The sequence below is a fragment of the Zosterops lateralis genome (assembly GCF_965231275.1).
Source record: "Zosterops lateralis genome assembly, chromosome: 4".
NCBI lineage: Eukaryota > Metazoa > Chordata > Aves > Passeriformes > Zosteropidae > Zosterops > Zosterops lateralis.
In genome coordinates this window covers 48,624,169-48,649,168 of record NC_139765.1, presented here as the reverse complement: position 1 = coordinate 48,649,168, position 25,000 = coordinate 48,624,169, and the positions used below count along the sequence as shown (strand labels likewise).

General features: G+C 35.4%; 1 protein-coding gene across 3 annotated transcripts in view; it reads right to left on the bottom strand.

The window, feature by feature from the left end:
* The window catches only part of FOXP2 (forkhead box P2), a 406,072-nt gene that overhangs the window by 8,500 nt on the left and 372,572 nt on the right, over nt 1–25,000 (bottom strand). For all 3 annotated transcript variants that reach the window (XM_083860379.1, XM_083860380.1, XM_083860381.1), the window contains 3 exons: nt 24,153–24,274; nt 22,776–22,845; nt 21,783–21,946 (listed from right to left, as the gene is read on the bottom strand). In XM_083860379.1, the coding sequence (XP_083716505.1) occupies nt 21,783–21,946; nt 22,776–22,845; nt 24,153–24,274 (356 nt within the window). The remainder of the gene's footprint in view (nt 1–21,782; nt 21,947–22,775; nt 22,846–24,152; nt 24,275–25,000) is intronic.

Sequence of the window (25,000 nt, the reverse complement as noted above, 5' to 3'; positions counted from 1 at the left end):
AAATGTGCACTTGCCACCCTGAAAGCCAGTTGTGTCTTGGGCTGCATTAAAAGAAGTGTGCTTAGCAGGTTAGAGAAATGATTTGCCTCCCCACCCCACTCTGTACTCTGCTCTCATGAGGTCCCCCCTGGAGTCTGCATTCAGCTCTGGAGTCCCCAGTACAAGACAGACATGGACCTGTTAGAGCAAGTCCAGAGAAAGGCCACAAAAATAGTCAGAGGAGTGGAACACCTCTCCTATGAAGAAAGGTTGAGAGAGTTGGGGTTTTACAGCCTGAAGAAGAGAAGCCTCCAGGGAGACCTTTCAATACTTGAGGGGGCATATAAGAAACATGGGGACTTTCTATCAAGACCTGCAGTGACAGAAAAAGGAGCAACATTTGTAAACTTGAGGAGGGTAGGTTTACCTCAGACATAAGGAATGTTATTTTACATGAGGATGGTGAGACACTGAAATAGACTGCCCAGACAAGTTGTGCTTGCCCGCCCCTGAAAGTTTTCAAAACCAGGTTGGATGGGGCTTTCATCAGTTGAATGAAGGATATCCCTGCTCATGGCACAGAGGGTGGAGTAGATGATCTTTAAATGTCCCTTCCATTCCAAACCATTCTATGATTCATTGCTATGCTTTTGTTTCCACGCTTAAGAAGTTCTGACTACAGAACTTTTTCCCAAATGAGTTCAATTCTTTAAGGGTGGTATCAAGGTTGCTTTTATTGCACTTCAGTGGTCGGACTACAGCCACAGTATTAACAGAGAGGATAAAAACAAATGGCCGTTAAAAATGCACTACACATTAAGATATTAGTTCCTCTTGTACTGTAATTTTTTAGTATTGAGGACCGCATCTTTGCAAGGACAGTATAAAGATTATTTTGATGACTAATCTGTGGAAAGATTAATATCTTTTTTCAACTATACTTTCTTACAGATTAACAGTAAATCAAGACTAAAAACCGAGCAGTTCAGTTGTCAGCAAAAAATAAATTTCATAGGCTGTTCTGCCAGAAGCTTAAGAAAGCTTTCTAAGTTTTAGAAAACACTGCCATACAAGCATCTCTTTCTGGAAGTGTAAATACAAGGAATAACGCACTGGCTCTTGAAACTAACATTTCTCTCAACTCTAGAGTTTGTTTTTCAAAATTAAAGGTTGAAAGGCAAAGTTCAGGCATGCTGGTTAGAGACCTAAAGGATCTTACATATATAGTATTTCATATATGTTCTGAGGAAGCAAATATACAAGATATGTATGAAAAACAGAAAGCTTTTCTTTTCCATTTCCATATGCAAAAGAAAATTTGAAGACTTCCATACATACAGATAGAAATATATTTAAATGTGATTATTTGCAAACTTTGCGCTACTATTTTTTTTGTACAATAGGAGCACTGTGCTAAGAACAAATTCCCATGTGAAGTACTAAGTAGTTCAACATAAATTCTGAATAAATATTTCTCTATTCCATGACTTCTCATAAATAGATATGCTACTCAAATCCTAAAACATACCACAGCTTAGTGATTTCAGACTTGTGATCAAAACTTGTTGATCTACTATATAATTGGAATTTGTATTGTAAGAAAGTTTAGTATTGTTTCTTGATGAACCAATCATGTTCAAAACTAGTCAATACTTTTTATTAATGACAATGAAGATAGAATAAAGAACATCATTATTAACTTCACAGTTGTCAACAACTTGGGAAAAAAAATCCTGGTAAAGGATTATGAAATAAACTGCTACATGATGAAAGGCTGAAGAATGGATGACTAAGGTTATAGAAAGAGCAACTGGTCAGATGCTGGAGTTAAAAATTAGTGAAGACTGAACCAGGATGCCAGGGGAGGCTTAGAGTCCCCATCATTTTTGGGCCTTTCCTAAATCATCCTTGGAGTTAGACACACATCTGGGAGGAGTATGTTAAGCCCCTGGTAACTCTCTGGGATAACAAAGGTGTGATGGAGATATCTCTTAGCAAGTACTGCAACACTATGTCCAAATGTCCTCATCAAAAATGCCTGTCTCCTTTGTGTTAGTGCTGGCAAAATAAACCTCTACCCGAGCTCAGGGTGACAATGCAATGTCACAAACAGAAAGCAAGGAGATGAATACAGAAGCAGCAAAAATAAACTATGGCTATGCTAAATTATTTCTTAGAACTTTTTGGTAAAGATATAAACAAATGAAAATCTTCATTTCCATAGATAACCTTCTTTACAATTGATGGATTTACAATTATAAAGAAGATTTTTCCTGTACCCCAGCACTTTCAAAATAATACTCTCTGTGAGAGATGTTTTTAATATAAAAGAATTATTCTAATATCTTGCAGATCTGCCTGCTCATCTTAATACATTGCTTTTTCTTTGCTCATAGATTGCAGAACATGAAGTTCCTCTTTCTCTGTATCTGCCTCAAACATTCACTCTTCTGCATGCTTTACAGCTTTACATGAAGAGTTTTCTCTCACTCCTTGCAACTAACTTGCAAATTAAAACTGCATACTGCATCCTTAAAGAAATCACCATTTATAAGATTTAACTGGAATAACTTCCAGGAGACAGGTAACAGTTGCTAGACACTTACAAAGGCCTTACGAAGACTGTAGGCTTTGTAGTTTCAGAGGAGAAAGAAAGATAACAGGACAGGCAGCTGAGGGATAAATATCTGCTAGGAAGGAATGCATAAAATAACTTCCAAATATTTAGGGATTAAACCAAATTCTCAAAGTCTGCAGTAACTCATTTGATACATGGTGAACTTGTCTTCTGAATCTTGCAGAAGAAAAGTCTGATCCTGCCGTGTGAAAATGTGTTTAGTATGATAGTTACTAAAATCCTGCTAAAATCTAGACAACAGCATCAAAACAAGTGTTACATTCAACTACTAAACATTAGAATGTGCGCTGCTCCTGACAAGAAAACAACCAGATCGTATAACCAAGTACATGATTTCTTAATTAAATTGAGTTGATCTGGTGTCAACAAGGACAAAATATACTTGATACAATATTCTCAATTATGAATAGCACATTTTCTACAGTGGATGCACTTCACATCAACTTTAATGTAAGAGGATACTGAAAAAAGCTAAATAGCAGTAAGAACTCAGGACAAGAAAATATAAATAATTACAACAAGGTTTAGATTTTATTAGTAAAATAATGCTCATTCTAGGCTTTGAATAAAAGCTTCAAATTTTCTTTGGAAAAAAACGAAAGCAGACAATGTCTTTTATAACCACCAGCATTGTGTTACTACAGTAATCCTTTTCTTCTTCCAAACAAGAGATTTAACAATTTAAGTTTCCCTGTATACCTTTCATGCAATTCTATAGAAGGAAAAAAAAAAAAAAAAGAATTAGTTCATTAGTTCATTTCTCATTTGTATATGGAAAAAAAGAAAAAAAAAAAAAAAAAGAAAGAAGAAAAAAAAAAGGCAAGAAGTTCAGTGATTAATTCTGAAAGCTGCCAGGAAAATTCCAGGATTCAACGCCTCTAGGATTCCCAGTGAACAAACTCCGCAGTTCAGATCTGGGTCACTTAAACATTGTTGCCCATATCCAACAAAAATCTTTAATGTTTTGCTAAAATCATTTAAGAAAAAGTGCTGTGGGACATCATGATAGAGAGACTGAGTCTCCCAGGCAGTTAAGTCAATGTAATGACTGGCAAGGAAAATACTTTGCTTTTGGCTTTATATTGAAGTGAAGATTCTATTGGTGGCAGAGAGAAGCTACCTAGGTCAATGTGCTTACTGTGAGCTTTGTAGCCAAGAATATGATTTGCAACATGCCATGTAATTATTTTAAGCTCTTTTGGTGCCCTTTTATTCTACTCAGGGGTTGTAATAATCAGTCTAAAATCATGAAAGGATAATCTTTTTGCTGGGTTGCAGCTGAAAGTATTTTGTATTGCTATGGTGACTTAGGCACCTAGTAACACTAGGGAGTTTTTTACTTTGGTATTCAGTGGCACAAAGGGCAATAAATTACATCATGTCTTGAAGTCCCTCCCAAGCTTATTTTGTATGAGACTTTAATTTTGATACTATTGACTCACTAGCTTTCCTAGTGACTTCATATAGAAGTGTTTAAAGATGATGAATTTTCCAAAACTTAGATGAAGAAAGTCTTCCCAGGGGAATCTTTGGGACTGAAAAATTTCTAAGCCATATGTGTCATGGCAACCTACATAGATTTTCTTTTAAGTTTATGTTTGCCCACTAAACAAATTAAGATTTTTAAGAGTTAAAAAAAAAAATTAAAAAAGTGAACTAAATAATTAGGTAGCTCTCAAGCAACTTTAACCATTTCCCAAACCAACTGATGTTCCATTAGATCCATTCTTCCTCACAATTCTGTAGACAGCCTTAAGCCCATAAACATTAACTGCTCAAAACCAATTGGTTAATCTGCAGATAGTCCTTCAACTGTACTATCTATTCACTATCTTTACCTCATTACTGTGATTCAGCATACGAAAAGAAAAAACAGAATGCTATCTTTGTGTAACACAGTATCTTCTATAGAACTTCACATTTCCAGCGTAGCTTTTAACATCAGACATCTGCATTTCTTTATTTATTTTTTTGCTTATTACTAACAGTTGTCCTCAATTCTTTTATATAGTGGGTGTCCTGAACTACAAGTGCAGTTTTGATTCAGCTACACAGTGTTCCAGTAAAACTGGGAGAAGATCCACAGCTAAAGAATTCTTCAAACTGCAAAAGTTTTAAAATATTTGTGTCTAAGCCAACAAGGTGAACTATGAAACTCAAGTAATACTGTGGCCAATCTAATTTTTTGTGGGTTTTTTTTGTATTTTCATATGTGAAAAATGTTTAAAATATTTATTTTTTTTCTGAAGCATTTTTTGCTTTCTAAAGACTTCTTTGCATAAAGTATTTCCCAAGTTTAACCTGTTGAAGTATATTACATACAATTTCTGTTGCTGTCTTTTTTTCCTAATAGAGGTGAACTAGTATTTCTTCAGGAAGAGCTATATTACATCTTGCCAATATAGCTATAGATCCGTAGGATATCCCATGGCAATTTTGAAAGAAAAGTTTTGTTTTCCATTCCACTATTTCAGATTTAGAATTTCTATATTTATGTTTTGTTAGACAAATGGAGACAAATCCTCAAATCCTATAGTATTTTCACGTTATCTAATTCTTATTGTTTCTACAATTTTACGCTGTTATAAACAGTTTATTATTTCTTCTAAGTAGAAGTGAACTGTTTTTTGCTGTGAATATGTACAGCCACATAGAGAGATACTAATCCAAATATTGAGAAAGGGAAGAAAGTATTAGACAAGTAATTAAGTACAAATTCAGTAATGCTACAACTCTCACAGAGTCCATTATTATTTCCCCTTGAAGATCAGGAAACACTACCCCCATGTATTTATCACATATACTGAAATGATGAAGAAGTGGCATTATTTCTAGATAAAATAATGCCTATATGCAAATCTCTGGCTTTAAAAAAGAAAGGGAGGAAGATCCTGTTGTCACATATCCTTGTCAGGAAGCTGAGAGTCTGATACCTCATTTCACTAAGGAGACAGTGAAGCTACAATATGGAAGAAGACAAGAAATATGAATCTTTTAGAAGCACTGCTCCTCAGTGGAGGTGTTTATGGATGTGCTTTGTGAATCTGCCACTTTCAAATTACACCCTTACCTTGGCGCTCCAAGAGCAATTTTGAGAAAAAAATTGGAAGCAACAGCCTTTTATTTTCTGAAATGCAACACTGAAACACTAATTATACCTTTGAAATGTACTTATTTTGATATTTATGATTTTACCCATCACCAAGAATTTTAAGTCTACCATGGTGGAGTTGGTGTTGCATTGACTTGGCAATGGAAAGCAGAGACAACAAACAGTCCCAGGTGGTAGGCACTGCTGCAGAGGATGACAGGAGATAAAAGTTCACAGGAATAGTTAATTAGGCCACTAAAGTTTGTCTTTAGTTCATCACTGGAGGAGATGGCATAAGATGGAATTAATGATCAATGGTCACAAAGCACCTCTGGTGCATCAAGCAAAGTAGGAGCAAGAATGGATGAGTCTGTGTAAGTCAATTATTGCTTTTACATCCTCTAAACTAGACTTTCCTATTTATAATATCTGTTGATAAAATTTTAGTGGTCAGTGTAGAAGCAGCTAGTGTTCTTCATGCCCTCCCTTAAATTACACTAGAATAAAAGGGAGGTGAGTCCCTTGGGGACTTAACCCTTGGGGGTTAAAGAAAAATAATAATCACAAACCTCATAATTACCAATTGCACAAAACTAGTCTTGCAAGCATCACTTTTCTTTTGTAATAAATTAAAAAAGATGTAAACTCAGTTATGGCTGTTTCTAAGATCCATCCCTTCTGCGAGCTCATGATATGACTTCACTAATATCTGCAAAACAAAATCCAAAACATCTTTCTCCTTAAGCCTGATTGCTAAAATTGCTACGTTGCTTCTGCTCACTCTCTCAGTGGTTCTGTTTTAAAGAAAACACACTCTAGGATCGCTGCATAATGCAGGTTAAGGGCTCTAGAAGATCTCTAGGTGAACCCACTGCCAAAAGAAGGCACAGATAAAGGGGTCACAACAGATTGGAAATTTATCCAGTCAGGTTTGGAAAACCTTGGAGGATATGGACTATACAATCTGCTTGTCAACAGCCTCATCAACTGCCTAACCGTCCTCACGTGAAAAGAGGATATATATCCATGTATCTTTATATCCAGTCTGAAACTTTCATTTTAACTTATGCCCTCTGTCTCTCATTCTACCACCACAGTAACGAGCCTGGTTCCATCTTCTTGCTTATCTTCCTGTAGGTACTGAGAGTCAGGTCCCCTCAAAGCCCCCTCTTCTCCAGACTGATCTAGTTCAGCTCACTCTGGCCCTCCCCACAGGACAACTGCTTCTGTTTCTGACCATGTGGATCGACTTTTGCTGAACTCTCCCCAGTTTACTGCTGTAATTCTTAAATTTGAGGTGTGAAAACTAGACTCAGATGGGGATTATGCTTCCTCAGTGCAGGGCATGGCATAAAGTTCCTTTTGGCCAATTTCTTCAGCCCATACAGGTCCTCTGAATGGCCATCTTACCCTTATGCATATTGACTGTTCCTCTAATTTGATATCATGTGCAAACCTAATGGGAAAGAGGTCCATCCTGCAGGACATTAGTAAGATGTAAACCAGGACAAGTCCCAGCATATTCTTACATTCCAGAAGAAACCAGAGAATACCCAGGTATTGCAAATGTAAGACCAGAGTAAGAGTCAAGAATAATTAATAACTGGATGTGAAGATCTAGCACGAAAAAAAGTAGAGGAAAGCCTCTTTATATGAATGCCTATGTATGTCTAATATCAGAGGGGAGTGGGACAGCAGGAAGATACTCATTATTCCCTGAAAATCTGAACTAAGTAAATATACAGTGCTATTTTAAAGAGAAGAACATGTCACAAGCTATATAGGGTGTCTGGAAAGGAAGTACTAAGAGGGCTTTTTAATGAAGAAAAAGAAGAAAGAAAAAAAAAAAGGAAAAAAAGGGTGATTTCATCTATACTTTTTAATTTTAGGGGAATATAAATAGCAGAAAACATTAAGACATTACATATTAGCAGAAAAAATAAAACCCAAGCCTTTTTAAAAAACACTTACAAACATTGGTTAACAGGGCATATCCAATTAGTCCTGACAAAACTGAGAAAATATTTCTTTGCATGGATAAAACTGTTCTGGATTTCAACATTAGTGATTTTGCTAATGTTATAGACTAGTAAGAGTGCAAAAAGTTTCAAAGACCTAATAAAATATTTCAGATCCAGAAGACCCCTTGTCTTATTTAGAAAAAAGAAAATAAAAAAGGGAAAACAAAGATTAAAATATTTTGAGAAATTGAAATTGAGAAACGGGACTGTAAGAAGTCACAAGAATTATCAGATGCAGATTAGGAATGATTTGGAGTGACTGGAGGCAGAATAAGAAATGAGGGAAAGCCAAAGACATGAAGACGAAGAGTTTCCCTGGATGAACTCCAGATCTCATTTAAGTCAATGGCAAAATTCCCCTCGACTTTATTAGGGCCATGATTTTGCTTCTGATGTTTATTCACTGAAGACATAAGTAAAATATGTAATGCATCTGGCAGAATGCTTGGGGAGAAGGGGGAATAACCAAAGGTGAAACACATATTTTTCTACCAGATGACTGAGGTGGAATAGCAAGTATATGTAAGACAGTGATTTTACTTGCTCTATGAGCCTTCTAAGAATAATGTTGCAGTAAACATGGAGAGCAGATGGGCGTATTTATATTCACAAATCCCTGTGAAAAACTTCCAAAAATATAACTCATACTAGAAGTAGACACAAAGATTTGTCAGTAATAAAAGTAATTAGATGAAGAACAAAAGAATATATCACAACATAGAGGTAGGTTAACAGCACAAAATCTCTAAAATCCTACATTTGATTTCTATTTTGAATGTAATTATAAATAGCCCTGAAGATATTAACACAGATAACAACATGATATATATAGATTAGTTATATGTGACGTTAACTGCGAAAAAACCCAAAACTGACAATTCATGGCAAAATCAATGTACTACTGACAAATAAAAGAAAGAAAAGAAACTACCCATATACATCCATCTACTATAACCACTTGGGAAATACGTTATGAATCCTTCAATGGTGCTTCTTCTTGAGGAGTAAAAACCCAGTATGTTACACTAACTAGGAGAGAATAATGACAATGAAAATTATATGAAAGATGTTTATATATTTGTAAGTAGGCCCTCACTTCAACTTCTATATTCAATGTACCTGACTACCCTTTAGCTGTTATTCACTCATCCCAAAAACCATAGAGAAGAATCCATGAAAGAACAACAGAAGTGACCTATGGCATGGGAAACATACCTGTGAGGGGAAACTTAGATTGAATTCAGCTGCCTCTGAAGTCAACACAAGAGTAGAGCTTGGAGATAAGAGTAATAGTAAGATACTAAAACATGGAAACATGGAAAGTATAGGAAAAAAGCACGTGTTCACCTTTGCCTTACTCATATTTAAGGGTCACCCAATTTAGTATGGCAGATTTATAATAACTTCATCCTTATAGTTATCACACTACTAATTTATTATAAAACCAAAAAGACATAATGCTACTGCAAAAGAGAAGTTTCTAAAATGCTCAGTTGTGCAGTTAACGGGCTCTGATTTTCAAAATTATTATATATTTAAATCCTATTAAAAATATCAAGTATTCAATAATTCCAAGATGCCATCTATCATTAATATACAGGAAAAACATTTTAACACATATTGACCTTCACACTGCAGAAGCCAGCTAGCCATTAATTCATGGACACTAGGAGCAAACCTCTTGTTTTTCCTTTTTATAGCATATGTACTTACCAACTCAGAGATGACTTATCTGCTTATTTACAAAATATACAAATATGTTTGCTCATGAAGAGGCTAGAGTTGGGGCTTGGTGCTTCCTGCCCTATCAGTTTGGGCCTGCCCAAGCACATACAAATATCAACTGCTTCTCTTCAAATTGGGGGCAGTTAAAACATAGAGGTTCTTTTCAAAGGAAAGTTGGAAATGGCCATTGGTGGCATACTGAAATTAAAAGGAAAATATACAAAACAAGCTTTTCAAAAATTTCAGCTTTATAGTAAGGAGTCTGAGTGGAAAAAAAGTTGAAATTAATAAAGAAACTCCCAACAATCAAACATGTTATCTTCTTCCTTTGTAGATTACTACAAGGTAATGAGCATTGTATAGAAAATTTTTTAGAGTATAAATTGACAGATTTGACAATTTCATTTTTCTTTAACAAAATGAAATATTTTGTTGATTAAAAACAGGCAGGGAAAATATACAGAGGCTATTTTTATATTATGAAACTTATAATTAAATTGAGCTGGTCTTGGTGTTTTGTCTATTATTTGGGGTTATCTCTTTAAATTATTATTATTATTATTATTTTAAGACTTGGCAAGAAAAGGCAAAGACTATAAATATGGATACCCTTGCACCAGTATATTAAATTTTGAACATAGATAAAGACATTGTCTTTCTGAAAAACTGGCATATTAAGAATGTACTTTCTTTAAACATCAAATGAGGCTTAAAGCCCACCTACAATTAGCCCTTCTTACAGGATCAAAATTTTTAAGAATCGAGTTCTGACTAAGAAGATGACATTAACACAGATTTTCTGATTCAAACAACTCTTACTAAAATTCCCATCCTTGACATTTGCTTGCTCCCTTTGGTGTCTAAATAAATGTATTTTCTCTGTGATAGAACCACAAGAAAGTAGAGACTTGACTAGAAATTAGCTTAGGGCACAGGCCTCTAAAGTCTTTCAACCCATCAACTGCATCTAGTTCAAACGTCTAAAGTTAACATGCTAAACAAAGAAAAGTATTAGGGAGAAAGAGCACAGAAGTTTTTAAGGCAAAATTTCAAAGCAAAACGACAAAGTACTAGAGATTTCAGTGTGAATATTTTTGGGGTTATTGAAGAACCATAAAAAATAGCAAGCCTAGAAACAACAAAGTTCAAGACAAGAGGCTGTGGATCTGGCATGCTCTGTAGTGTCTAATGGTTGGGAAGTTTTAAAAATTGTACGAGTTACACAGAAACTTAGCAGCGACAATTAGGTACCTCACTGTTATTTGTGGGTTAGAGCCAATAAATATTCTGTATGCAAAATCTGGAAAGCTTTCCAATGATCCAGGGAAAGCTGAGGGAGAATTTGTACTGTGCTATATGTAGGGTTTGTACATTTCAATACATTCTATAGACAATTGTTTTTCTATTTCTGTTAAAACTTTTACATCAATAAAACTCTTGGGAAACATAGAGCTGATCAGATATATAGTATTGGACAATTCCCTTAAGGGATTTTACAGCTCCTCCAAGTTTAGTGTCATAGGTAAACTCAGTATTCCTTCCATCCATGTCATTCCTGAGGATGCTGAAGAGCACAGGGCCAAGAAGAGCCCTGTGGAACCCCACTAGTGACAGGTCAGCAGTCTGATGTCACCCCATTCACTGTAACCCTTTGTGCCTGATCCATGAGCCAGTTGCTCACCCATTGTGTAACCTGTTTATCCAGCTGAGTGCTGGGCACTTTGTCCAGAAGGATCCTGGGAGAGACAATAGCGTAAACTTTACTGAAGACCAAAAATATCACATCTACTGGCCTTCCTAGATTGACTAGGTGGGTTATCTTGTTATAGAAGGAAATCAGGTTTGACAGCCTAAAATTCCCAGTCATGAAGCTGTGCTGGCTGTGACCAACGACTGTGTTGTCCACCTCTTCTTTTTCTCAGTACTTCCCAGAATAAGGTCTTCTATTTTACCAGACACTGAATTGAAACCAACAGGCCTATGGTTTCCATGGTCCTCCTTCTTGCCCTTAGAAATTGAGACAACGTTTGCAAGTCTGCAATCAGCTGGGCCCTCTCCAGATTCCCAAGACTGCTGTCCTAGCTGGACTAGCTTGGTCTGCTAGAACAAGCCTAGAAAAAGGCCAGCTCTTCAGTTGTGGTTTTTTTGATGAATAGCTGATGGTAGCATTTAACAAGTAGAACAACACATCACATTTAACACAGACAATTGGGTCAAACTGACCTGTTAAGGACTTTCTGCACTACCCTTGCTGACATTACTCAGCTGAATTTTATGCTCACTATGTATTTCTCTGTGAGGCCAACTTCCAATTCTTAAAAATAGGAGTTCTTCAAAGTATTAAGCAATGATAGCTGTTCCAAATTATAAAATAAATGGATACGGACAATTCAGCAATCTTTGTAAAACATGGCATACATGAAAAAGCCTCTACTTTTCCAAGATTTATCATATAGATTAAAAGAAACAGAGTTACAAGGGACTTCAAGAGATCATAATGTCTCTTAATTTCCTTTCCCTACCCCAAAGTAGGATCATTTACACTTAAGTCACTTTTGACCACTTTAATTTATTCTTAGAAGCTTCCAGTATCAGTGATTCCAAAGACTTTCTGTGCTTGTACATATATCAGCACTTTATTTTCCTAAAGTCAAAAAGGTGAAAAGGTGGGGATTTTTTCCTAGTGTCTACCCTAACTGTTCTTGCAAAATACCAATCAATTATTTCTTGTCCCATTCCCAATGGATAAATTCTTTCCATCTTCTCTGCACCATATTCTAAAGGCTGTCATCATTTCCCACCTAGTTCTTCTCTTGTCAAAAAGCCTAGTATTTTTAGTCTTTCCCCAGTCTTCAGAAAAGACCAGTCAGAAGAACTGCATGGAAGACAGAGCTTACTTTTATGTACAACATTCCTGTTAAGGATGCTCTCAACAACCACATACCTTTGTCAGCACATATTTGTCACCACCTTCTAGTATTAAGAAAGACTGTGCATCCAGTCATTCTAACTTTTTTCAGAACATTTCACCAAACTGTTAATATATTAATATTAATCATGCCTCCCACGCAGATTTACCATTTAGATATTAAGAGCAACATTTTGGATGAATGTGCTATATCAGTATAATTTCTGCAAGAAAACACAAACACAGGCAGACTGCCTGCAGACTGAGCTTATTAGGAAATATCCAAGATATCACAGAGTCTGGATTAACATAATAAGAGGTAGGCCTCTTAACCACATACTTTGGCCTGTGCTTAACACATACTTCAGCTTTACAGAGCAGTCTATTGTTGCTGAATGAAATATATACAGTGCAATACCACTATCAATAATACATCTGTATATATCTAGCTACAAAATAAAAATATATATAGTTTAAATTGTACTTCCAGTAGATACAAACACATTATCATTTCTCTCATAATGCTATGAATTAAAGGGCATGCACAGTAACAGAACACTACTTGATGGGTGCTCATCTCATGGTATATCATGCCTCCAGGCATGGTTTGCCTTTGGGCTTTATGTACCTATAGAGCAGTCAATAGCAACTGGCTTTGTGTCAAACCCTTCCCTAAATGAAGTGATGCTATTCTACAGGAGGACAGAAGTGTAAGTAATATACACCCTGTATTCAAACTTCATGTGAAGGTCCTTCTCAAAACCCAAGTAATTCAATTACTACCTAAAGACTGCAAGAGTCTGGGGAAGGGATTTGACAAAACTTTTTGTTTTGCCTTGGTACAGCACTTTCCACAACAGGGCCCCCAACCCACCCATTATAGTGTATATTAAATAAACCATAACATTAGCTGAATGTAGCTGAATTAAGCTTTTCCCCCACAGGAACAGAGACAAAGAAGAAACACATTATATACAAGCACATCTGGAATTCTTCAAAAACCTGTTAATACCTCCCCACATAACTAAATCCAAACTGAGTCTTTTTATGGAATGGCTTGTAGACACAAGGAAAATGAGGAAAATGGACAGTCTGCTCTATCAGAAACAGTCTGTTTGGTCTACAAAATAAAGATTCAAAGCTCACAGTGTGCTCTCTAGAATACATTTGAGAAACATGAGGAAGAGTAAAAAAGACTCTGTAAACTAAAACACATATCAGTGAAACTAAATTGGAATATATTTAATCTGGAAATTGGAATATGGCTTCCAGTCATCAAAGGAATGAAGTTTCATGATGTCTTTCAAATTTGAGATGGACTATGATAATTTTAGGAGAGGAATTGTAATATATGGTTGCCCACAACATGATGCTTATCTCCTGTGTCCTTAGAGCAAGAGGAGGTAAAAGCTCAGAGGTCCATTTTTTAGCTATGATGTCTGATAATGCCAAATTTGCAAAGAATAAAGAAAAGGAGGGAAAACATGAAGATAAATAAAAAAATCAGTTTTGGGGGAAGTCCCTAATTACCCTGAGTACTACTATCATGGCATAATACTGCATCAAATAAACATATCCCCTTATCCACCTCAATCAGAAGTTTATTAAAGTCTTTGAAAGCATCAGTGGAGCAGTCACAATCATACCAAGATTCTACAACATCATGAAATCCTCATTAATGGGTGCAGTGGAACAATGAACCTGGTAAAATCTTGGTATAGGAGGGAGACTACTGGATCTGTTCAGCCTAATTTAAGATACACTTTCAATGTTGTTGCTCACCTGGCGAAAACTATCAGAATACTTTCAGTTATAACCCTAACAGAAATTACATACGTGTTGTACCACACATATGCATTCCCAGCACTGATCTAAATCAAAGGCTTTTGTTAGATGAAACTGCACTTTGCCGGAAGTTTGGGAACTTTGCTTTTGCATTTGGGCATTACCAGGCATAATCACCTTAGCCATCTTGAAATTTGGTAACTTTACTGTTACCTACACATGGCATTTTGCATGAGATGAAGTCTTCCTATAAAGTCTTAAAAAAACCCAACCCTGAACTGGAATTTTTAGTCTTTTAAAATGCATAAAGTGCCTAGTCTTCTATGAATTCTAAAGATTAAACAATAGTCAAATAATAATTTCTCAGCATAATGTCTTACATTTTTCAAAGAATGCCTGGATTTATGGATCATAATTTAAACAAGTGGTATAAGTTTTATAAATTGGATATAACTGTATGTTTTTATTTGACTTTTTATGTGATAAGTAAGTGTAAAGACACATTTTGAACACGTGTATTTAGGAAATAATACTTAGAGAGCGCACTTTCAAAAATTTTGGCTTATAATATTACAGTTATTTAAAAAACAAATGCAATCATCAATAGTGGATAAAATTTGTTACTGTCTCTGCAGTTTTAGAAATACACTTTAACTGCACTGTCACTTATCTTGTGCATTGTGCAAAGACAAGACTCTCTTATGAACTAATTTTACGAGTTACAAAACCACATTGCAGAGAGATTTAGTTGGGAAATGTCAAACAAATTTTTAACATCTGCAACAACACTTAAGATGCTGCTTTGTCTTATACAGACCTTTTATGTGAAAAGAAAAAGTATCTTGTCCATAGACTGAGAATTCATGATAGAAGTAGCACAAAGTTTTCAGCAACACAGCTTCCAAAAAGATTCTGTGAAACCCCACAGGAGCCTACCAACTTCTACAAGCCATGCTATGGGTATCTGACTCTTTTCAGCTGAAGGCACTGTATCTCTGGAGTGATCTTTTTGTTAAGAGCATTGGGAATGTACTCTAGAAGTACAACAACTGGGGCTGGAATAATGTAAAAAAGAAACAGCAACTTCTGATCAAAAGTAAGACATGCAATGTTCAAGAAGCTAGAGACGAAATTATAAAGAACTGCACCATCAGTGTTGAAAACTAAGTAAATTGATGAACAGAAGGAAATGTTGAGAACAAATGGACTGAAAAATAAGTAATGTAAAATAAAATTTAAAAACTGGGAATATAAATATTTTGGGAAACATTCAAGTAAAAAATTATTTAAATGGGAATGGTGAAAAATATTATTAATCAAAATATCATTGCTTATTTTTCCACTAGTGTCCACAGGTAAATGGCTCTGTACAAGGGCCAAAATTATTTCGCTGCATATTCTCACAATAGAACTTCTTTCAACAGGAATATGCTCAGACAAAAGCTATAACCTTTAAGATCACATTTCCTAGCTGTTCCTCTTTTCATATAAAAATAAAAAGTTGCCACAAAGTCTCTTTGCCCATTATCATCCTTATGTTAGATTTATGAATAAAAATGTGTGAAATTAAATTATATAGGCATTAAAGTATCATGTCATTAGGTGAAACATTTTTGATGAACAAGGATACCCAGAAATACTGCAATTGCTACCACATTCATCTGCTCAATTACATGCTTCTCACCTATTTAATAATGCTTGTTACATCCCTGTTAATTGATGTGTTTTGCCAGTTTATTTTCTTATACACTATGTCAAGTCTTATACAATGAACAAGAGACTTGGATCATAGCAGTCCCCTAGAACAGAACAAGCCTCCAAAAGCCTCCAAGGTAAATGCAAAGAGATCATGAAATGGGACAATGAAATGATAACAAAAAAAAAAAAAAAAAAAAAAAAAAAAAAAAAAAAAAAAGGGAAAGACAGGGGATTGGAACATTATGAAGTTAAAGAAACAAGGGAATGAAAGGGATTAAAACTGGAATGATAGGTAACCTACTGTAAGTGGTGTGAAAGCTTAACAGTGGGGGACTGGAATAATCAGATATGGGAACGACCTGACAATGGAATGCTTTCAAACTGAAGCACCTCAAAAGTAAATGATCTTAGAGCAGAATAATCATATTTGCCTCTGGGAATAAAATTTAAAGATAAAAAAGTTTAAAAAAAAAATAACAAGTTTGATGATTATGCAGATAGAACTGCAGAGAGAAATGATCCAGTCAGGGCAAGAGTGAGAAAAGGTAAAGGAGTAGGGTTGGGAATGACAGGAGAATAAAAAAGAAAAGGTGACTGAAACCATAGATGCTTGGAGCTCACTTTTTCCACACAAAATTGAAGACGAAGGACTACACTGGATAAGCTCTTTTTTTTTTTTTTTTTTTTTTTTTTTTTTTTTTTTTTTTTTTTTTTTTTCCAGATTGACTCTTACCCTTGCTCATTTGTACAAAAGTTATCCTTTCTCATAACAATCTACCATAACATTTTCTAGAAACAGCTTTAAAGATCATGGAATATATATGCGTGTTTCTTGACATTTGACTTCAAACAATTCTCATCTTAGGGAGTACAGCAGTACAATAGCTGAACATAAAGACTCATATAGGAGATGATGTATGAAGTCACATTTTGAGAAGCAACTCTAAAACCTTATTCTTGGTTTCACTTTTCTAAAAAAGCTGTCAACAATTAAAATTCTAGAAATCAGAGTGGCATTAACTCCAGGATTCTGGATCTGCTGTTAGGAACTAGATTATTTTGGTAAGTCAGTTGAGAATGACTTTAGTTTCATTGTCCTGTCTACACTCTCACAGAGTGAGCAGGGAGACAACCATGATGACAAGCCCCTTCCTCAAAATCTCACCAGAGGGACATGTGTTTACCCTATCACCTTTTCTAACTCCTTCCACTCCTTATTTTTTGATCTGCAGTGAGTTTTAATAGAATGGTATAATCGCCCTGTTGTAGCCTATGGCAAGACTACATTTTCTGTCTGCCATTTTCCTTGCTTTCTCATGAACAATTTCTTTCAGTTTCCTCAACTGCTATGAAGAGCTTTGCAGATTAAAATCACACCTTCCCCCCACCAGGGATTATACAATGAAGTAAAATGGCATTTTGCCACGACCATTGCCACAGCCATGGGGACAAGTGATGTGCTAAGTATTCTGGTGATAAAACAGTCTGTGCCAGTAGCAGTAATCACTGAAGGGCAATCAGTTTAGTATAAATGCAGAGACAAACACCAGAAAAATAGTTGATCTTGATTTCCATCCCTTATTTGCCATCCCCAAGAGAGAGAACTTGCAAACGTATAATAGAGACAGGAAAAGTAACAGCACGAAGTTGATTTCATTATGATCTTGACGTTCATTTAAAAATCTAAATTTATTAGTTCTGAAACAACTGACCTTCAAATACCACCAAAGCTCTTCAGCAGTATGTTGTCTATTACAAACAGGTTAAAAAGAAGTTGCATATTCAGTAACGCATGAACTGTCATTACTGTTCCTAAGCACCATCTCATGTCTCATCCAATGCTGTTGTTTCTACAGGAATAATATAAGTTTTCTCTGATATTTCCCACAACCCAACTTTAACTGCACTTGTTTGAATTTGTTTTCTTTAGTTCAGAATTCTGCATTTATACTCCAAAGGTGTGTACTGTGGAACTTACAGCTACATCCATGTACAATTGTTATGTAAGATTAGCAGCACCTAGTTTTACATAAATAATGAATCTTTGTGCATAAAATATTTTCAGTTCTTTTTGTCGCTTTGAATCCTGTTGCTTATCAGCTCTAACTCACAGTAACTTTGGAGGAGTAGTCCACGTGGAAATAATGAAAGAAAAAACAGACTTAAGCATTGACTTGCAATATAATTGCCTGATACTGATTGCTGACAACTGATCTTAAAAAAAATTAAATTTTGAACAGAACATATATGCCCACAATAAGTAAGAGATTCTCTTAGTGAAGATCTATGTCAAGGAAGCACTTAGTGCCTAGATATCAGGAATCAGATTTGAAAGCCAGTCAAAGACAGAACTTGGATTTAATACTGTTGAAATACAGAAAGAAAACATAGGACTTAAGATTCCACTGCTCATATGCTGCATCCTGGATCATGGAATTGCCACCTTTCATCAGCTAGAGAAAGGAAACTGGGAGGCACACAGTATAAAATTTCAGATGTTTTATGTAATAATTAATATAAGAGTTATCCCACTACTAGGACATGGTTACACTGACCATCTACAACTTACTGCGGTATTTTTAGGTATTCAGCATGAGAAATGGAGCAGATTATACTTCATTACCTGAGGCCAAAATTTTAGAGGTTTTAAAGTGCCCTAAATACACTGGCTGGGACTCACTGCACTTAGCAAACATTTAAGTGTGATACAGTTACTTGAAGTTATAGACCTCCTGTCTTTCTCTAGTCAATGAACAGAGATTATTTTCTAAGTTGATTGGCTTGCCTATGTTAAGACACCTGGTCACAAATGGGTAAATTAATGACTCTAACTGCTCTTACCACTGTGTTATGCAAACCCAGATGTGAAGTACTAGGTTCATATCCAAGAACTGAAACTATCTCCCCACTTTCTGACACTAAGTAGCTAAGGCACTACAATAACAGAAATCAATGTCTCTGATAATGTTTCAATGCTCAACTGCAGATATATTGACTTCTGATAAAAACCATCAATACAATCATCCCAAAATAAGAACAGTTCTGCTATCATATGGTTTTATCATCTCTGATAAAATGACAGTCAGTACAATTTCAACAACCAAACACCCAACCAAGATGCTTAACTTTGACACTGTCACTGGGACTCTTTCCACATTTCCTGCTGGAATACCTAACAAATGCCTCTCTCTGGAAGCTTGTCTAGAATCCAAACTCTGCACTTTCCCAATTGAATGCTTTGATCTCTAAATTGCACACAACCTCTTGCCTCTTTCTCTAATACCTTGTTCCACTGTTTCTCCATGTGTGCTACTTACAAGATGACAGGCAACACTGCTCAGCACATACCTGCTGTTGGGCTAGTGCATTTTCCTGGAAATCAGGAGACAGAGGTTTAATCTACTCGGAGATTAACAGGGCCTCCAAATTCACAGGTGAGTGCAATAATTATCACACCTCAAGAACCCTTCTCCAGGGGAGAAACACCCACACTTCCTGGGTGAACCTTCTCAGGAGACTAGGTGCTCGTGCCAGTAAAAATATTTTCTTTACAAGTTTATCAACTATTTTTCAGTTTAAAAAAAGGAGAGATTATTTTATCTGTGTAGGCAACGCAAACTTTAAATTGTGTCTTCATTGTTTTCCATATTCCTTACTTGTTTTACTTCTGTTTTGTTTTATCTACATTATTTTCTCATTTTCTTATGTAATGCCCTTTAAAAAAAAAGAGGGTCCCTGACCAATGTCATGGAGGTCATGCAGGCAAGGAAGAGGTCTCTTTTCTTCCTTGGTCCTCTGCCCCCCATGCAAGCCTCTCTACTCTGGCCTTTCCTTGCAGATTGCATTCATTCCCTTTTTCCCCCACAAAGAAAAGGAAAAAAATGTCACAAGTGAGTGGGCATCTTTTGCCTGATGGCTCATGGTCTCACAGAACCCCAGAATTCTTGCACTAAGTTTGGTGCAACGGATGAATGTAAATAATTTTTCTCCAGTGGTGTCTCAGGGCATTTACATTCTGTTGCTTCAGTCTATCAAGAACTGAGTAACATTTCCTCACAAATTTCAAAGGAGTCAACATAGCAAGTCCTGAAAAGGCCTATTTTGACAAATGACACATCATAAAAATGAGAGAAAAAGGCTGAATCTTGAGTTAGGATGTAACTGAAGGTATTTGCCTTTGTTACAGGCAAAAATTACTTCAATATGCACTATTTTGGCTATAAACACAGCTATGAATGTAGCCATATCTACATAATCATATGCACAGATATCACAGTTTATCCAGCAGAATGGCAGACAGAACATAGGATATGTAAACAGATCTGCCTAGCACTTACAAAACAATTTTAATAGCAAGTGTCATTCATTTCTGTAAAGTAGCTGTTTTTTACACACATGATCTAACTCTTGTTTGCTCTTTAAAGTTTTATTGTCTTGGCATTTTATACAGGAAGAGAGCATTAGCATACTCAGGAGAACTGCTAAAAGTAAAAGGCCTCAAGCTACCCACTGCATGGTTGATAGCATAAAGCATGGGATATAAAAACTTTTGTGTGATTGCTCACTTTACTTGTTTTAGAGTAGTGTTACTCTCAAGAGCATATATTCATGTTCTTTCTACTTCAAGTTTTATTACTTCTTTTGTATTATTTAATACATCTAAAGACACTTCCAAAAGACAAATTTTTCCATTTTGAAAAAGTAATGGTTTGGAACCTGATAAAATACACGAATGTTCACAGTGTATTATTTTCAAAGGCAAGTAGAATAAATGTGCAATAAAACAATTAAATGCATGACAATAAACATTTCTACGTGATCACAGATATATTAACATGCCAAACAAAAGAGGAAAAAAATCAGTAAAATATTTTCCCTTAAAAAAGTTCAGATCAAAATGGATTCTTCACACATCAGAGCATAAGTAAAAAGGGAGTCTGGTCTCAATTACTGTTACTGTTAAATATCCCACTCTAGCAATTAAAATGAACATTTAAAATGTGAAAGAGAAAATGGAATGAAAAAAGGCAAATGAGATCAGCTTTTTAAAACATAAAAGATACCATAATTTTAGAGACACTTAAAAAATCATCCTATAGTAAACTTAAAACTAAGTCTACTTACGTATTACACTGCTAATTATTATATAAATAACCTGGGAAACAATACCTCCAAGATACATGTTTTACTATTTAGTAAACAAGAAACTGCCATGTTTGACACCACTGATTAAGGCCAGGCATTTCTAAAGCTTCAGACACATTTCTGAAATCCACAATACATCAATTTTTAATACTTCCACTCTCTCAGCTCCATTAAAAAGATGGTAGGGGAAAGAATTTAGAGTAATTAATGATATAGTTAGCTGCTAAATATTAATAGGAATCGTAGTCTTGCATAAAATATAACATATAAACCTTGCCAATACAGACGCACCAGTAATTAAACTTGAATATGTAATTACACTGATTTATATGACAGGCAAAAAGTTACACTTTACTGGCTTCTATGTAAACTGTGGGCAACAGTTAAACTTTGCATTTTATGGTTTATATAAACGGGCAATATCTCTACTACAGTTCATAAATGGTTTAGAGAGTCATAGTTAAAATTACAGCTAATTCCAGTGTGAACATTCTGACTATACCTTACAAACCAGGCTCTGAAAATGACCACAGAGATCAGCCTCCCATTACATTCACAGCTTGCAAGCAAATTGATGAGGTGTTGTTTTTGTCTTTTTTTTAAGGGCAAAAAAATCTTATAGCAATCACTACAAAGTAAATGAAGATTCATCTATTAAATGTTTTAATATAAATGTTTAGTTTCAAATATATAGCTCCAGATGTTTCACTCACCACCTTTCAAAGCTCTTTTGAGTAATATTGTGTCTTAGACTAAGGCATTTTTTCTTGAAAGAAAGCTGACTGCACTTACATGTGAGGCTGAGGAGAGCAGCCTGGACTGCTATTTCCATTACTGTCAATGTGATCCAGCGAACCATTGAGATCTTCATGGACTGCCTGCAGTAAGCCACTGGATGCGTTATTTATCAGTCCTGGGTTACTTAGCAATGGTAAACTACTCTCTGCCAGTGCAGCCTACCAAAATGAAAAGTAAAACCAAAATTATTAGTCTATACATATACATAGTACTCTTACATGTATGAACATTTAGAAATATACACACAACACAGAAAAGCCCATTTTGAGTATTTGCTGAGCTGGTCAGGATTTTGTGCATTTCCAATTATTTTCACATTCTGAATGGAACAGCATTTCTACTTCTGGTTTACTCTTTCTTTTCCTTGGGTTTCATTATTTTCCATTATTAACTATGTTCTGATATTCATGGCACTTTCTAGTTTTACATCATTTTTTGACTTTGAATTACACTTAACCCCTTTGCCCTTCCACACAATGTATGGCTCCTTTATAATGCAGGCAGCTGCTATACTTTAAAAAATGACCAGAACTTAACTCAAAATAAAAAAGTCCTGACATTTGCCTCTTCTGCATAAAAATTATATATTATAATTAAACTTTAAAGTTTTTGCCATGAGCACCATGTTCCCCAACACTATGATGTGAAATCATTTATGACAGCTTGGATAAATATTAATGCATATCCACATGCATTTGCAAAAGCTTCTATCAATCTAACATTTGCAGCAAAACTGAATGTTCCAGATTTTGCCACAGGGTGTCCTTCTTGCTTCTTCACATCAAAAGTAGCTCATATAAGAACTACTACTTGCAATGCTAGGTAATACAACTTACTTGGATGATAAACCCAACTATTTAGAATGACCATCAGGTCCACATAAACATAACAGGTAATTCTATACCAATGTATAAGCAGAAATGAAATACATCTCACATAAGAACATAATCAGTGTGTACAAAGAAAGAATTCTTTAGTATTTTTTACCTGCAAGCTTGCATTAAGAGCTGCTCCGTAGCCTAAGCTGGTGGGTATGTTTTTCACTAACGTTGGGCTTCTGAAAATAAACGATTTTTTAAAGTTTAAAAACAAGAAGATATCCTGTCTGGCTCATTGGGTTAACGGATTGATTTGTCAGCTCAGAAGACCAGAGTTTAGAAAGGAAAAATGAAATGAAGTTGAGAGGGAAGGGGCTCAACCTGTTAGAACACACTGATTTACTTGCATCCGAAATGCAAAACTCTTGTTATAATTAGGCCCACATGGAAATTTGCTACAAGAGCATAAAAATTCTGATCCCACTGAAAGAATTAACAGAAATAGCTTTAAATTTTGTGTAACATCTGTCTCTGCTATACTTACTGTATATGGTTTTAGTTTCCTGAACTAACACGGGTACATTATTGTATATGTTACACACAACTACACAAAGGTGTTGAATAAAAAAGATCTTACTTTTCCCTTGCAAGATAAAATGAGGGTGCAATAATGTATAAATAACTGTATGTGAACAATACAGTGGATCAGTTAGTTTCCAGCATAGTTAAATCAGATTAAATGCTATATGCTAGATCACCATATAATTATATTTTCACTAAAATTAGTGCAGGGGATGACTTCAGAAGTCATCTGGGTCACTGTCTACAAACAGATGCATTGCAGAAATAGAATAGAATACCTTCCTGCAAAGAAAAACCTCTACTCTTGTCTCTGCACCTTTGGTTTTATCTGAATGGTTTTATCAAAACTAATTATATACTCTCAAGGAATAAAAAGCGTCCACAGAACCAGTCATACTGACATGGGATTAATTTGAAAGTAGGGCAGTAAGCATGCCAAAGGTCCTCCTGTGAAGGCTTCTCATGAATACTACCCTCATCAAGAAGATATTTTTGAGGTCAGTACTGTAGTGTATGATACCTACATTTCCAAAATGACCTTGAACGACTCCCACTTCTGTCAAAGGTTTACAGTAAAAACAAGCATATATGAAACTCTTAACACATGGGCAACATATGTACACAGGGCTATTTTTAATATATAGTAGGAGAACTTACGGTAGATGGAATTAAAATTACAAACATATGGTGAAATACATAGGAAAAAACAAAACCATTATCACTTTCCTTGCAGCAAACTATGTGGGGAAGTCAGGCAGGCGAGGAATGTACAGAAAACAGCGTTTACACAAAAATGAAATAACTGTTAGTTCACTGAAGAGAATGCACCAGCATAGCTATTAGCTTGCTATGTATTCTCCACATAAGTGCTTGCTTTGTCTGTCAGGTTGTAGTACACAGAGGACTCACTCAGGTTACAGAATTACAGAACAACTCAGTTGAACAAAACCAAACACCAGCGTACCCTGTTATCTTTTGTGACCTTCTCTTCTGATACTCTACTTCATCCACTGTCCATACTGCTCCTTTAACATTTTCGACTCGAACAAAACACTTGTGCAGGCTAAGATTATGACGCACTGCATTCTAAATCAGACACAAAAGGGAGAAAAGGTAGTACAATTAATACAATTTAAGAAGGCAGCCTGTACAGTATACTTTGTTAATCTTCTTATTCTAAATCATAGTGAAAATCTCAATTTAGTTTAAGTATTAAATTCAAAATATGTATAATATTGTAAACCCCAAACTCACAAATTACTGGAATCTGCAGTTTGAACTTTGTGATAACAGAACCTTCCAAGCTATTTTAATAATAGCTGTGTCAAAACCTTCCTTTCATTGAACTGGTCTAAATTGCAATATCTGTACAAATTACAGTATCTTTGAAAATGCCAGAACAATTAGGTCAGCTCTGTTGTGTCCCTGATCAAGCACTTGGGGATGGTTGAAATGTCCAAAGGAACCAGTCCTGCTTGAGGTATTAAAATGCTAAAAAGGCTACAGTGACAAGTGTTAATTTTGCACAAAGCTTTATGCAAATAAGCTCAAAGGCATTCTTTTCATCCCTATAATAACGAAATGACAGAGTTTGTTTATTCTGTATTATTAGATGACATATGCAAGTTACTTTGCAATACTGTCCCTGCACAATAGGACACACTTAGGCTTTTTAAAAAGGTTTTCCACTGAAGTTTGGCTGTTTTTTTATAACTGTTAGGACTGAAACAGAATAAAAACTCCTCCCTATAACCTGAATTTTCTCCACCATGATTATGCAAACAGACGTTGTTGGCTGCTTTGTATTAGAGT